The sequence below is a fragment of the Capra hircus genome, chromosome 11 (assembly GCF_001704415.2).
Source record: "Capra hircus breed San Clemente chromosome 11, ASM170441v1, whole genome shotgun sequence".
Lineage (NCBI taxonomy): Eukaryota > Metazoa > Chordata > Mammalia > Artiodactyla > Bovidae > Capra > Capra hircus.
This window is the reverse complement of record NC_030818.1, coordinates 92,140,957-92,156,522: the sequence shown is the minus strand read 5'-3', so window position 1 is coordinate 92,156,522 and position 15,566 is coordinate 92,140,957. Positions and strand designations below refer to the sequence as shown.

The 15,566-nt window shown below is 56.0% G+C and overlaps 1 protein-coding gene across 9 annotated transcripts in view; it reads right to left on the bottom strand.

Moving 5' to 3' along the window:
• The window catches only part of DAB2IP (DAB2 interacting protein), a 210,102-nt gene that overhangs the window by 125,357 nt on the left and 69,179 nt on the right, over window positions 1-15,566 (bottom strand). For 3 of the 9 annotated variants that reach the window (XM_018055708.1, XM_018055710.1, XM_018055713.1), the window contains exon 1: window positions 10,064-10,295. The exons of 5 other annotated variants lie outside the window; for them this stretch is intronic. In XM_018055708.1, the coding sequence (XP_017911197.1) occupies window positions 10,064-10,187 (124 nt within the window). In that variant the 5' untranslated portion in view covers window positions 10,188-10,295. Of the gene's footprint in view, window positions 1-10,063; window positions 10,297-15,566 lie in introns of those variants that run through there. One more of the 9 variants, XM_018055712.1, reaches the window with a different exon arrangement.

Below are 15,566 nucleotides of genomic sequence, written 5' to 3'. Positions count from 1 at the left end.
TAGGGGTTGAGGGGAAAGTGGTAAAACATTGACATGCATGTATGTGCGTGCTAAGTTGCTTCAGTCCTGTCTAACTCCATGCGACACTGTGGACTGCAGCCTGTCAAGCTCCTCTCTGTCCATGGGATTCTCCAGGCAAGAATACTGGAGTGGGTTGCCATGCTCTCCTCCAGAGGATCTTCCCAACCCAGGGATGGAACCCAGGTCTCTTATGTCTCCTGCATTGGCAGGTGGTTTCTTTACTTCTAGCACCACCTGGGAAGTTCCAAAACACCGACATAAACTTTATATTCTTTAAAAAGGAGACAGAGGAGTTTGGCCCATAGCCGGGGTTTGCCCCTGGGAACTATCAGTGACCCAGGAGCCTCCACAACATCGCAGCCCCCAGCCCATGCCCCCCACTCCTTAAACTGGCCCCTCCCTCTTTGGACGGCTCTGCTTCTGGGGGTGGGACCAGAGGGCTGTATCCTGGGTCCTGGGAAGCCCAGGGTCCCATCCCAGGAGGACTCAGAGGTTGCTGCTACTGAGGGAGGGCACACAGGCCCCCAACCAGCTTGCTGCTAAACACGCAGCTCTGAACTGGTTCCTAGACACCAGGTAGAACGGTGACTATCCAGACAGTTAATGGCAAACCTAGGCTTCTCTCAGATCTCCAGATCCACCCAACTTCTCCAGCAATGTCCAGTTCTGCCCACCATCCCCACCCCCAACTTTTCGACCCCCTGTAGCCTCCAGTACTTTATCTATCACTCTCCTGAAGACGCTCCCCAAAGCACCCCCCGACTGCAGTCCAGTATCCCTCTCCCACCACTGCAGCATCAAGAATCAGAGCAGGCCTGTTAGCCACGCTCCCCACTCTGGAGGCCCCTTTCCCTCCTCCAAGCCACCCCACTTGCCCAGGCCTATCTCACCACCAGCCCCCATCATTCTCTCTGTGAGCATGGCCCCTGACCTCTCTCTCCCAGCTCAGACCCATGCCTCTCGCACCAGGATGGCTGACACATCTGATTTCCACTCTTCCCACCTCCCTGCTCCCCAGTCACATCAGTCTAGCTTGCTGGGGGCTTAAAACCATTTTCCTAAATCTCAGCTCTGATAAGTACAATGAGAGTGAAACATCAAGAACTTGGCCACTCAGTAGCTGGGTGATGCCGAGCAAGTTACTTAACGCATCTGAGCCTCAGTTTTCTCAGCTGCAACATAGAGCTGATAAGATCATCTGTGAGAAAGGACTTCTCTGGCGGCACAGTGGAGAAGAATCTGTCCGCCAGTGCAGGGGACATGGGTTCGGTCCCTGGTTCGAGAAAATTCCACGTGCTACTGGACAGCTAAGCCGGTCCGCCACAAGCCACTGAGGCCCTGCTCGAGAGCCCGAGAGCCGCAACTACTGAGCCCCTGGGCTGCAAGCACTGAAGCCCAAGCACCTAGAGCTCTGCAAGAGAAGCCACCGCAGCGAGAAGCCTGCACGCAGCAACGAAGAGTAGCCCCCGCTAGCCACTAGAGAAAGCCCACAAGCAGCAACAAAGACCCAGCGCAGCCAAAAATAAATAAGCAAGCAAAAAATTTTTTCAAAGATTATCTGTGAGAATGAGGACTTAATGAAATACTGCACATGAAGAGCTTAGAAGCGGACACCTGCACCGAGTACTCGAAAAGAGAAAGCTGGTGCTATTATAATGACTGTTATTCCCAGAATTCTCCCTCTCAGTCCCTCTGGCCTGCCAGGGGGGAGTTCCAACCTCTTGGCTCACCATTCAAGGCCCTGCTTGCCCTTCTAGTCCCACCATCTGCTAACCCACTTACTGGACCACCTTCCCCTTAGGCCCGGCTTCCTGCGGGTGGGGGCTGACTATACGCTCTATGGCAGCCCCTGGCACAGGGCTTGCAAACAGTAGGTGGCTCACTAAAGCTCTGCTGCTCTGAACAAGTACAAGTAACACTTGTAGCAGCCTCTGGGGGGGAGAGAATGCCAAGGAACCATCTGGATGGTTCCGATCCCCACAGGCATCACATTTTATTTCTAGATCAGCCCTAACAGAGCTACAATTAACCCCTCAGGCTTTGAATGAACAGATAACGACAACTCACCCAGCCTCTAACGATACTCTATGTTGCTTCCCATCTACTTGTTCAAAGTACTTCTGAGCCCAGAGGTCACACAGCATTATGGTGCACTCAGGAGGACTCCCACCCTGGCCATACTCCTGAGCCAAACCCAGTCCCCAGGATAGAGATATAAGTGAAAAGTGAAAGTGAAAGTTGCTCAGTTGTCTCCAACTCTTTGAGACCCCATGGACTGTATAGTCCATGGAATTCTCCAGGCCAGAATACTGGAGTGGATAGCGGTTCCCTTCTCTAGGGGATCTTCCCCACCCAGGGATCGAATCCAGGTCTCCTCCAATGCAGGCAGATTCTTTACCAGCTGAGCCACCAGGGAAGCCCAAGAACACTGGAGTGGGTATCCTATCCCTTTCTCCAGGGGATCTTCCTGGCCCAGGAATCGAACTGGGATCTCCTGCATTGCAGGCGGATTCTTTACCAGCTGAACAACCAGGGAAGCCCTAGGATAGAGATATAAATGGATTTTAAAAAGGAAAAACAACAAACACCTTTTTCCTAAGACCAGCCCAGATTGATGGTTTATTGATTTCCAACCTCTAAATCCAAGTTCTACAAACCCCCAAGCCAAAGGACACCAAAAGGAGGCCCATCATTGGCTGCCTGGCTCCCTCTGGCACCGCTTTCTCCCTCTCCCCTCTGTTCCCCTCACCCACCAGATTCCCAGGGGAGCGGGCAAGGCCTCGCACCCCCACACCTTCCTCCCTGGGCTCTGCCTTTTCCATTTCACAGCCGTGTCAACACATCACCTCTAAGGGCCAAGAAGAAAGAAAGAACACAGCCCAGATGCCGACACAGCTCTCCTGTCTGTCAGGGAGAAGAGAGAAGGGAAATAAAAGCTAACAAGACTTCCAAAACCAAAATCCCTAAACCTCCTCTCGGGTACCTGGCAGCTGTCAAAGTCAACACAGGAACCCAGTAGAGGCGGGGGGAGAACCCATCCCAAATAAAAACCCGGGCAGCTGTGGAGTCTGGGATTCAGAGACCAAGCACGGCTGCGTTTCCAAGGACATGGTCGGCGTCCTCACGGGCTCAGCTTTTCTGCTAACGTACAGGTGGTCTGTCTAGACTGCGGAACCAAGCCCGTCCTTTCCTGAGCACAGAGTCTACTCTTTTTTAATTTTTTTTCATTCGTATTATTTGGAGGGCTATTGAGATTCCCCTCGCTTCCTTATTTGTGCAATCAGAGGAAACCACAGCACAGAGAACCGCTTCCAAACTCAAGGCCACGTGGGCCAGTTTCAGATGGATAATTAAATATTGAACAAACGCTGAAATGCCTCTACTGGATGGGGACGGCTAAAAATAACCCCCCTGCCACTCCACGCGCGGGCATCTCCGCTGTTCCCTCTCAAAACCTTCCTCCCAGCAACTGTCAAACACAACCTTCCCAGAGAAACGGCAGGCAGGCGGGGGTGGGACGGGGGGGAGACCAGGAACCGACTCCCCAAACACCTCCTTAACAGAAAACAAAACTTCAGCTCCCAGCAAGCTCTGAATGTTCCTGACCAGGAAATACTCTCCCTTTCCTGACATTTAACCAAGTGGCCTCAAGAGGAAGGTGCAGGGGAAATATCACAGCCATTGCTTTTCTTTTAAAAATAGCCAAAAGGCTACATGTCATTTCAAAGCATAACACGTATGAGGTTCAGGACGTGAGCACGTTTGTGTCAAGTTACACAGGAATTCAATCCCTCTTCCCCCCCATCAAGAAGACCCAGCTGCCTCAGTCTCATCTAGGCTAATCTTTTTTTTTTTTAATTTTTTAATTTATTTTTATGTTTTGGCTGCACTGCCCAGCATGCAGGATCTTAGTTCTCTAAATGGGGATTTCACCTGCAGCCCCGGCATTGGAAGCACAGAGTCTTAACCACTTGACCCCTACCCCCAAGGTAGTTCCCTATCCGTGCCAATGTTACGCAACAAACAAAATCAATACCGAAATAGGATGCAAAGGAGTGTGGATTTCAGACATAGATTACGTTAACATTTTTACATAACCTCAGGCAAGGGGCCTCAGTTCTGAGCCTCAGTTTCCACAGGGGTCATGCGGAACAGTTAGCTCCCAGGGCCGGAGCTCCAAGAGACGGCCAGGATCAATCCCTCCAACCTCCCCCATCAGCAGCTAAGCAAAGCAGGCTCTGGGGCCAGGCCTGTGTCACCAGGTCTCAGGAAGTACCGAACGCACCGAGACAGACAGGCGGCCTGGCAATCAGGGCTCCAACCTGACCAGCTGAAGTCTGCTTCTAAGCGTGAGCTCGGGAGGCCAGGGGCCTTAGTTTGCACCTGGCCTCTTCCTCCAAACCCTGAGATCATTTCCTCACCTGGCAAAGGGAAGTGATGGTGATGACCCCAACCTCTAGGAGGGTTGGGAAGTTAAAAGGAGAAGGTCAGGTGAAGCTCTTAGCACCAGACCTGGCAGGTGGGGAAAAGGAAGCTATTTTCTTCCTTATTATTAGCGGTGAGGAGGATGGGGCAGAAACACAAAGACCAAGAGGCTGACATTCCAGTGGATGCACTGAGGCCTCTGACCTCCCTCAAGAACCTAGACAGCTTGGGGAAGTGGGCCTCAAACTACCTGCCTGTCTCCAGGGACCTCACCTCAAGAAATGCTAAGCCCTGAGCACAAAGGAACTTGGTGGAAAAACAGGGTGGAGGCTGTAAGACCTGTGACCTGCCCAAGGAAAGGACATGGTTGGCAGGCATGAATGGGAGCAGGGGTGGGGACAGGGGAAGAGACTGGGCCTGGGGAATGGCCTGAGTCATCCAAGGCACAGAGAGAGGCCAACCAGAAAGACTGACCCCCCCCCCCACACACACACACAGATACCAGTGGGTCACTCCCCTGCCTCCCTCCTGAATTATGGCCAGGATGGCCGTGAACACCCAGTAGAGTTGTTGACTATGCAAATCAGATAGGAGGAGGAGGTGGTGGCCTTATCAAAACTGAGGCCTGACCTCAGAAGGATCTGCCTACGGAGGAACAAGGGGGTGTGTTCACAAGCTCAGGATGTGCAGTGAGGCACAGCTGGGCTCCACACTTTCTGAGCTGCCTGAAGGTGGACAAGGCTCCCACTCTCTGGGACACGGTTTCCTCACCTAAAACATGAGAATAATGCCAGTATCCATCCCACAGTGCTGTTATGAGCATCAAATAAGGCAAATAACCGAGTTAAGCCCACTGTCAACATGGAGCAGGCATTCAGCAGACAGAATTCATTGGAACTTTATTACCTGTCATGAGAAGGAGTGAAGCTCCCAGGACCTGGGGCATGTACAGGTGAGGAGGGCCTGGGGAAGCTGGGGCCGATCCCTTCGAAGAAGGGATGGTGTCTCAGCAGGAACAAAGGGAGAAACAAGGAGGAAAGGGTATGTGCACAATCTCAGCGGTCTCAGCCAAGTCGAGGGCCCTTGCGTGGACATTCAAAGACCGAGGGGACCACAAGGTACAAGCAGCCCCCACCAGGGCTGTGCTCAGGCTTGCCCAGCCCTCAGGGCCCACACGCTGCCCAGTGGCCTCTCAGTAGGTCTCCCTGAAGCCAGGGCCCCTAGGAGTGGTCCCAGCACCCGTCTTTCCCTCTGGTGGCACTCAGGCACCTCTCTAACCATTGCTTCCAGTTAGGAAGCAGATTCTTCAAACCAGCAACCCCCCCCAACCACATTGCCACCTTACTGGGGTCCCATACTGCCCCTCTGTGCCTCCCTCTGGAACCCAGGAGTTGGATCACTCAGCTGCCAACTTCTAAGTCCTGGGAGGGGACCACCACCTCAGGGGATCAGCCCCAGTCCTCCTGGGCACCTTTGTGAGGTCCTCCTGCCTGCATTCCTCGGGGGGTGCTGAGGCACTCCTGGGAGCCCCCTCCGAGGCCCCTCTCACTGACTCCAGCATAGCTTAGCGGGAAAGACCCCCCAGGTGGAGGGGAGGAGAAGCACACAGCAACCAAGGCATGGTGCCATGCCATGGGGTGTGCGGGGGCGTGGCAAAGGAACTGACCATCTAAGGAGAAAACACAGGCCAAGACTACAGCGCCCAGGCAGGGCCTGGCATGTGTCTGGATGCCTGGAAAAACTCAGATGAAGACATAAAGAAAAGAACCTCCCCTGAGTACAGGGATGGGCACTCCATGAGGTCTCCTGACACGTGGAGGCAACAGGACAGGATTAGCCCCAACTGACAGATGGGGAAACTAAGGCCCTGGGATGTGCCTAGTTACATAACTAGCTCATGGCTGATCTGAGCTCATTTCACATGACCCGCTGCCCTGTGCCCCAGAAAGGACTCAGTGCCCCATGGCAGCTCAACAAGCCAGCCTCCCCAACCAACTGGGAGCTTTTCAAGGGCCAGGAGCCTGTCAATTCCTCCTCATGTGGCCCCATTCCCAGCACATAGTAGGTGCTCAAGTCATGCTTGCTAGCTTAATGAATGGGCGAACTTTATTCACGCAGGAGGGAAATGCAAGTTTTCCCGGGGGTACAAGTAGCTCAGACAGACAAAGCTTATCTTGACCTTGGTGGGAGTAGGTGGGAAGGTACCCTGGCTTCGTGACACACTTTGGGCGGCAGGACCCCCTGGGCTGAGCCACAAGGCCCAGTGTAAAGTGGCCAGAAGACCCTCGCCACGCCAGCGTCACCATTTCCACCCTGCCTCCGGCCATCATCAAACTTCGTGCCCAGCCCCACCACCAACAGATTCACTCTGCCTCTCCTGAGGATTCAGGGCCAGTGAAGGGAGGAACCTCGCTTAGCGCCCTGCTGCGGTCACACCGTGGGGGCTGCAGACACCGTCCCTCACTGGCAGCCCTGCCAGAGACAGTCTTCCCCTTGAGCCTGCAGGGAGCTCCCTGCCAGCCACTCCAGAGAGACAGTGGGGGCAGTGGGCAGATGGGTGCCAGTCTGGGTCAACCCTTCCCCTGGCCAGGCCCAGCTGGGTCCTTATCACCTGCCAACTCTTCCCTGTTCTTTCCTGTTTCTGAACAAACACACATGAGTTCTCGGTCATTGTCCTTCCTTGCTGGTGGCAGATGCCGGAATGGGTGTGAAGCAAGGGCCAGATCAGGGCTGGGATGCTTGGGGACCTGATGATGTCACCACCATGGGACCAACACCCCCCTGCCACCCCACAGATGGGGAGGTTGAGGCCTGAGGTCACAAAGAATGAGCTCAAGGCCTCGGGATGGCTCCCCCAGCAAGAGGCCCCTGGGTGGGGGTGCTATCCTCGGGGGGTGAGGTGGTCCTGGAGGTGTAGTCAGGGATCTGGGAGTTTACTGGAGGCAGGTTTGTCCCCCAGCCGGGTAGCTCCACCTCTTACCCTGCCAGGCAGTTCCCCTGCTCCCACCCATGATTCCACATTGCTCAAGGGCCTGTAATCAGGCCCCAACTGCTGTTCCCCACTATCCCCTCTAACCAATGCATGCCCTCTGCCACCCCAGGATGAATTCCACCCATAATAAAGTAAAGTAAAGTTAGCTACTCGCTCATGTCTGACTTTGCCACCCCATGGACTGTAGCCCACCAGTCTCCTTCACCTATGCAATTTTCCAGGCAAGAATATCAGAGTGGGTTGCTATTTCCTTTCCCAGGGATCGAACTCAGGTCTCCAGCATTGCAGGCAGACTCTTTACCATCTCAGCCACCATACCAAGACATTTTCCAACTTCCCGTCTTTGCACTCTGTCCAGAGTAAGGACATCCTTACTTACTCTGCTCTATAAGGATAAGGACTGCTGCTCTGTCCAGAGTAAGGACATCCACAGTTCACACCACATCAATTGTGGCCCGAGTCCCAAGCAGCACAGGCTTCTAGCTTTCCATGTATGGGTTGGCCAAAAAGTTCATTTGGGTTTTCCCATCACACCCAAGTTTTTTGGCCAGCCCAATATTTCCTGCCCTCAGTCCTTAAACAACCCTGCCATCAACAACCCTGCCATCATCACCTCCATTTACCAGACAAGGCCACTGAGGCTGAGAGGTAACTGGCCAAAGGATGGCTTTGTGCAGACCTCGGGCTTGAAATCCCATCTGACTCAACCACTCCCTCTGCCAAAGGAAACTCTCACCAGGTGGTGAGACCCGGTCCTCCTCTGGGACCCCTCCTCTGGGAAGTTCTCCCTGATTTCCGCAGACGTAACTTCTGTTCAGGAACAGTCTCCTCCCGCCTCCCTGCAAGCTGGGTGCTTTGCTGGGGCTCTCACACAAGTGAGCCTGGCAGCTGGGGCTCAGGCAATGGCCAGACATGCATTGATTGTCTCCTGCTCAGCTGGCTAAGCAGGAGGGGGAGCTTCTGATCCTCTCTGTGCCTGCGGGGCTAGAGCTGAGCTGAGGTCAAGAGTGAAGGGAAGTTCACAGAGGGCATGAGGCAGGGGTAGGGTGGGTGCAGGAGGTGCCCTGAGCTTGCCGGGGCATCTGTACAGCTCCTGCTTCTCACAACCTGAACCCATTTCTCCCCAAATCTTCCATGTACTCCCAGCCCCCTTTGACAGCCCAGGAAGCTGAGAAAAGGGACAAACCTTGCCCAACCTCACAGTGCTTGAGCCCAGACCTCTGGTGGCCCAGGGCCAGGTTGGAGGGAGGGAGCAGTCAGGGACCTCTTCAAGGAAGGCAACGGGGAGGAGATCACAACCCTTGGGAGACGCTTGAAGACTGAATTCCCAGAATACATGCGCATATGCATTCCCAGCCTCAGCTTGAACCCTTCCACGCACGGGGAACTCACCACTTCCTGAGGAAGCCCCGTACATTGCTGCTGAGCCCTGACTGTGGGAAAAGTCTTCTCCATTCCTGGAGAGGCAGATGAACTTGTACTGCCTGCCTGCCTGACTTATCCTCTCACTGACGAGAAAACTGAGGTTCCGGGCAACCACAGGGTCCAGGCCACAAAACCAGAGCCCAGAGCAGGGGGCACTTGACCAGATGCCAAGCACAGATTTGCTCAAACTGCTCTGGGTCAGGCTGGGCACCAGGCCAGCCTTCCGGATTCCCAAGATAACCTGATGGTGTAAACACAGCCCAGGTATCCATTAGGTGCTCCCAACTCCCCCACCCACCTTCCTCCCACCCATGGGCACCTCGGTGGGCCTGAGCCTCTGCTAGGGACTCCGACCTACGCAGGGCCCTTTTGAAGGCCTCCTCCTTCCAGGGGGGCCTCCCCACTCCCTTCAACCCAGCCAGGGAAGGAAGTCCCGGCCCCCACCCAGCCCCCTGGATCACACGCCTTTCCAGCTGAGGATCCTGTTACTGGAAAAAGAAAATGCTGCTCGCACCTCCCCCCTCCGTGTCCTGCCTCCTGGCCTTGAAAGAGAGAAACTCCTTTCAAAGGAGGTGGCCCCCACCCTGGCCCACCCACTCAGAGATGTCCTGGACAGATGTTACAAGCCACCACTCCTTTGGAGCCAAGGACCCCCAGAATAGGACCATCGGAGTTCCACCCATGTGTCCCTCCACCCAAGAGATGGTGGAGTCCTGGTTAAGTCCCAGAGGAGCCACGACGGGGGTTGGAGAGAGGGTAGGCTGAGAGGACAGGGTCCTGTGAGCCTGGGGAGAGCCAGAACCTGAGCCAGAACCCCTCAGGGTGACTCCATCCCCCGCCCCGCCCCCCCGCTACCCACCCCCGCCCCCCCCACCCCCCCGCCACCGCTACTGAACAAACTGAGGCGCAGAGGTCCAAACTGAGGGTCAGAGGCAAGAAGCTGAACTGTGATCTCCACTTTGCCTGCCCTTGGCAAGAGGAGACCCTCAAGCCTCAGTTTCCCCCACCCCCAGCGTGGTGGATGGGGGAGAAGCTGGGGAATGAGGAACAAGTAGACACGGGGGCAACCACAGGGGGCGAGTGAGAGGGTCGGGGTAAATCGACAGCAGGAGGACCTGGGGTCCCAGGCACCCCAGGGCACCCGGTGCTGAGCTGGGCGCTAGAGAGGACCCGGGGGTCAGGGGTCGAGGTGGCGCCTACCCCTGGCGGGCCGAGTCCGGCTGCGGGAGCGGCTCCTCTGTCGCTGCAGCCGGGGTCGCCTGAGCAGCCGGTAGTAGTAGGAGGGCCTCCCGGTGCTCTTCCTGGCGCCGCCGCCCGCGGACATGCTGCCGCCCGCCGGGCACCGGGCCGGGCCTGGGCGCGCTCACACGGGCCCCATCGCCCGCTCCGGCCAGCCCGGCGGGCGTCCCCGCGTTCTTCCGCGCGCCGCCGCGGCCGCCGCCGAGGCCAAGGCTGCCCCACAAAGTCGCTCAAACTCCTCCTCCCGCTCCCGCCCTCCGCGGAGCAGCCGGCCCCGCCGCGGGGGCCGGGGACCGGGAGGCCGGGCTGGCACCGGCCCGGAAAGTCAGTGCGGGAGAAATCCCGGCCTGGAGTCGGCGGGGCCAGGCGGGCCGGAGTGCCTGGGACCCCGGGCGGGTCCTCAGGAGGGTCATCGACCCTGAGAGCTTGAGGCCGGACCTCTGGGAGCCCGCGGCGCCCCACTCTGCCGGAGGGTACAGGCACCCGAGTGTGCACGCTCTCTCCGCACGGGGCAGGGCGCCCCCGAGGCGACCGGGAGGGCACCCTGTTCTCGAACTGGTCACCTTCGATTGCGGTTCGAATGAGGCCGATGCCGCAGGGTTGGTTTCTACACCAGGCTCCCTGGGCTGAGCACCATCCCACAAACATATCCCCCGATACACCAGGGGATCTGCCAGGCAGAAACGGCTGAGAAGAGAACAGCCTTCTCTTGCGGCTCAAACGGTAAAGAATCTTCCTGCGGATGCAGGAGATGCGGGTTCCATCCCTGGTCTGGGAAAATCCCCTGGAGAAGGGCATGGCTACCCACTCTGGTGTTCTTGCCTGGAGAATCCCATGGACAGAGGAGCCTGGAGGGCTACAGACCACGGGGCCACAACGAGTCGGGCAGACTGAGCAGCTAACACTTCACTTCACTTCAGGCAGGACATTCACCTGTGCTTTTAAACATCGTTCCGTTTGATATATGTATGACTTTTATATATTTACAATTAGGGTGGGTATTTCAAGCGCACAAAATCTAGAGAGAACAGAATGAACACCTATGTATCCGTGGGGGCTTTGCCAAATCTGAACATTTGTCCCTTTGATTTAAAGTGAAAGTGAAAGTCGCTCAGTCATGTCTGACTCTTTGCGACCCCATGGACTATACAGTCCATGGAATTCTCCAGGCCAGAACACTGGAGTGGGTAGCCTTTTTCTTCTCCAGGGGATCTTCCCAACCCAAGTCTCCCGCATTGCAGGCGGATTCTTTACCAGCTGAGCCTCAAGGGCAGCCTTTGATCTAAACCCTCTCCCAAGTGAAACACCTCAGATGCTGTGAGGTCTCCCCCGCTGGGCATTTATAGCAGTTCTGGCAGGGCTGCGGACAGGGCAGCACCATCCCTACCCCACTGTAGGGATGGAAACTGAGGCTCCCTCTATGGCATCCTGCTGAAAGCCTTCAAGTCGGGCACCGCCCAGCTCAAGAGCCATCCATAGCTCCCCAGAGTCCCAAAGCCACAAGCGCAAAGAAGCTTCTTTGGTATTTGAGCCTCCAGTGATCTAGCACCCCTCAAACCACCCCAGCCTCACCTCTGTTCTTCCCCTGCTTCTCATGCCTCTTTACTCATAAGAGACTCGGGTCCCATCCCTGGGTCAGGAGGAACCCCTGCACGGGGAGGTGGCAACCCATTCCAGTATTCTTGCCTGGAGAATCTCACGGGCAGAGGAGCCTGGCAGACTACAGTCCATGGGGCTGCAAAGAGTCAGACACGACTGAAGCAACTTAGCACACACTTTGCACACACACACACACACACACACACACACACACACACACACACACACAGAAGGGACTGGCCCCCTATCAACTTTTCTCTGCTTGGCCAAACTCCATCATTCTACGGCCCACCTCCTGCGGCCTTTCTGGCCACCCTGGCCATTTGTGGGAGTGTCTCTCTCTACACCACCTTGCCTCTGCAGCAGCATTTATTTATAAAATTATTCTCATAACCATCTACCTAAGCTCCAACCCCTCAAGTACAGAAGGGGAAACTGAGGCCCTGGCAGGGAGAGGTACCTGCCTCAGTGACAGAGACAAAGGACCTCAGACGGGACTCTGACAAGTAATCCTAGGGGTGTGCTAGTGGGAGAGTCACGTGGGGGGCCTGAGGTAGTCTGGACGGCTTCCTCCAGCACAGCTGAAAAGGTGGGGCCCTGGAGGGGGTGGGGCCATCGGTGGGAATCCAGACCAGGTTTTGCACCTCACAGAGGAGACCCCCTCCCTTGCTCCCTCAGCCTGGGGGAGGGCCCCCAGGTCAGGAGAAGCCTGGATCACAGCTGGAAGCCAGGCGCCTTCCCAGGACCAGGGGGGAGGGGCCGAAGGGGTATTGCTCCTCCGAACCCTGTCTGGGTTGTCAGAAGCCATCAACTCTCCTGGCCCCTCTCCTCAGAGCTCTGGCCAATCCCTGGGGAAGATGGGAAACCACAAGAGCTGCACGGACCCCATTAGCCTCCTTTGGCTAAAGCACTGCTCATTTGCAATAGCACACATTACCAGGAGCCTCTTTTACAAATGCAGAGGCCCCTGGGTAGAGCAATACTATCTTCCATGGAGAGCTGGGCTGGATTCTAAAGCCTCCTCCAGGACATCCAGTTTGGACCCTTCCCATTCTTCTGGGGCTCCTGCAGCCACCTACTCACACCTTGGCATTTCCAGAATGAATAACTTCTGCAGCCAGGCCCACTAGTTTTGAGGGGAGGAGGACTCCCAGGAGGTCCAGCTCAGGATGGGGGCAAGAGTCATTTGGCCCAGTTTCCCCCCAAAACAGGAATTCCCAGGTTCTAGCCAGGTTCTAGCTTTCCTGAATGAGAGGAGAGACTGATCAAGTGATTAAGCTGATTAGGGCTGGGACGAGTGGGTCTCGGTCTGGGACCCCCAACTAGCAGATTTAGAAGAGTGTGTGCTGAGGGGGGACTTCAGGATCTAATATGTAAACACAGCTGGGCTCCAAAGGTCTGGCGTCAACTCTGCTTATGCTTGGGCTCTCAAGTCCATCTCTGTGCCTCCGTTTCCCTGCCTACAAGGAGAAGTTACAGACTCCTAACCTATCTGCCTCAGGGAGGGAGGAGCTTTTGCATTTCTGGCCTTGGGATGGAGTGGGCATTGCCAGGCATCCAAGCCGAACATCTCCTCGGGCCTGAGAGGAGTACCAAGAAGATACCAGCTGGGGGGCTGAGTAGGGGAGGGGCAGGGTGGGAGGTGAGAGAGGAGGTCCAGGACCCCCAGGCAGACAAAGCCTGCTCCCTGCACACCGAGCAGAGCATCTGGAATCAATCCTGCTGTGGAGCAAGCCACCCACCCCCACCGGCTGCCCCTGTGGCCTCTTCCCTTCAAACAGAAGCAGCTGCTTTCCGGAGACTGCCCAGACTGGAGGGGGGCACCTAAAAATGTCCCCCCTCATACCACCACCACTTCCTGCCACAGACCTTCCTTCAGGGGGAAGCCCTGGCCAGCAAGGGCTCCCCAGACCCTTCCGACCGGTGAGCCAGGGGCCCTGCAGGCTCTAGTCCCTCAGTGGTCTGGCTCTCCCACCACAGTCCTGCCTCCAAAGGGTCTCCTGAACAGGCCCAGCTTCTACTGCCTCACATGCTGTTTTGGGTGGTGTTCAAGGCTGCAGCCTCCATCTCCTCCGGCTCCCAAATGGCCCAGCTAGTTAAACGTGTATTTCTGAGGTTCCTCCAAGACGCTTGATTCAGTGGGTCTGGATGAAGCCTGGAAATCTGCATGTTTAGTAAGTGCCAGGCAAGTGGATGGGAGCTAGTTAAGTTAGATCCAACCTGACCGCACATCACCTTCATCATCCCTCAAAAGCCCCCAAAGGTGAACTCCCAGAGTACCGCAAAGGACCAAGCTGTCACAAAGCAGCCAGCCTCCTCCCTCTGCACACCAGCCCACGCCAGACACTCTGATCTATCTGCTCTCAGCCTCCAAAGGCTCCAGCCTCTGCCCTGATGGCCACATGGCTGCCATGAAGGTCTCCCTTCTGCTCCCACCTGGCGAACTCTCCTCACCCCTCAGGACCCAGCTCAGACATCACCTCATCAAAGCAACCTGACACTCTCCACCCTAGCCACACCCCACCGGTCAGGTTTGAAGAGTGAGGACACAGGAGAAGACCAGAGAAGGACGGACATGAAGAATTCCCCATGTGGGCACAGCACCATCAGGATCCAGTGGTCTGGAGGGGAATAGCATCCTGCTGGGCTGGAAGTCCAGGTCAAGCACAGGCCAAGCCAGGGCTAGGTCAGGTGGGCTCAGAGGCAGGGAAGGGCCAGCCCAGTGCAGCCTCACATCTTACTGGGCTGTCAGATTTACAGTCGGGTGAGGAAGGAGAACACAGCATACAATCAGAATTACCCCCTGGAAAGCCTTAAATTGCCCATCCGGGACTGTGTTTCTTCAACTAACGGGCTTCCCAGGTGGCGCTAGTGGTAAAGAACCTGCCTGCCAACGCAGGAGACGTAAGAGATGCGGGTTCAGTCCCTGGGTCCGGAAGATCCCCTGGAGGAGGATATGGAAACCCACCCCAGTATTCTTGCCTGGAGAATCCCACGGACAGAGCAGCCTGGCAGGCTACAGTCCATGGGGTCACAAAGACTCAGACACGTGTGAAGCGATGGAGCACAGCACGCAGCAAAGCCAGAGGGCCTGGTGTTTTCAGAAGGGCCATGCTGTGCAGGAAACAACAGCAACAACAAACGTGATCTCACACTGGATTCCACTCAGGGAGGAGAGATGCTCACGCCTGGAGGGAACCAGAGCCAGAGACCTTTAACACAGGAAGACTACAAGTCTGTCTGAGGGTGAAGCTTGGATTTAATAGCAATAAACCGTATTCAGCACTTACTGACTACTTGAGCTATGCACATTATCTCATTTGATGGTCACCACCTTCATTTTACAGAAAATATTGGTGGCACAGAGAAGGTAAGTAATTCCCCTAAGGTCACACAGCTTGCACTAGGAATCAGGATGTGAACTCAGGCAGGCTGGAAAGAGCAAAGGTCTTAAGATTGAGCAGGACTTTATGCCGAGATGGAGGAGGGGCAACAGCCTGGAACTTTCCTTAAAAGCCAGCTTAGGCAAGGAGGAGGCAAGAAGGGATGGAATCCTGACAGGGGAAACACTGGAGCCCACGCCAGGCTCCACACAATGGGTGTCTGGAGGGCTCAGACCTGTCAGATTTCCTGTCGGGACGAGGGTGCGCAGTAGTGACCAGGGGAAGTCCCCAGCTAGGCAGCCCTGCATACATCCGCCTCCCAGGCCGGTCCCAATCTCTGAGTCGCTGGAGCCCTGGGCAGGGTGGGGAAGGGGGCGCTGTGGGGGAAATTCATGGTTGAGGTCACAGGTCTCTGCCCCAGGAGGCAGCCTGTCTGACAGGCAATGACGGCTTCCTGTGTCCGCTGTTCATCCGGGAATATG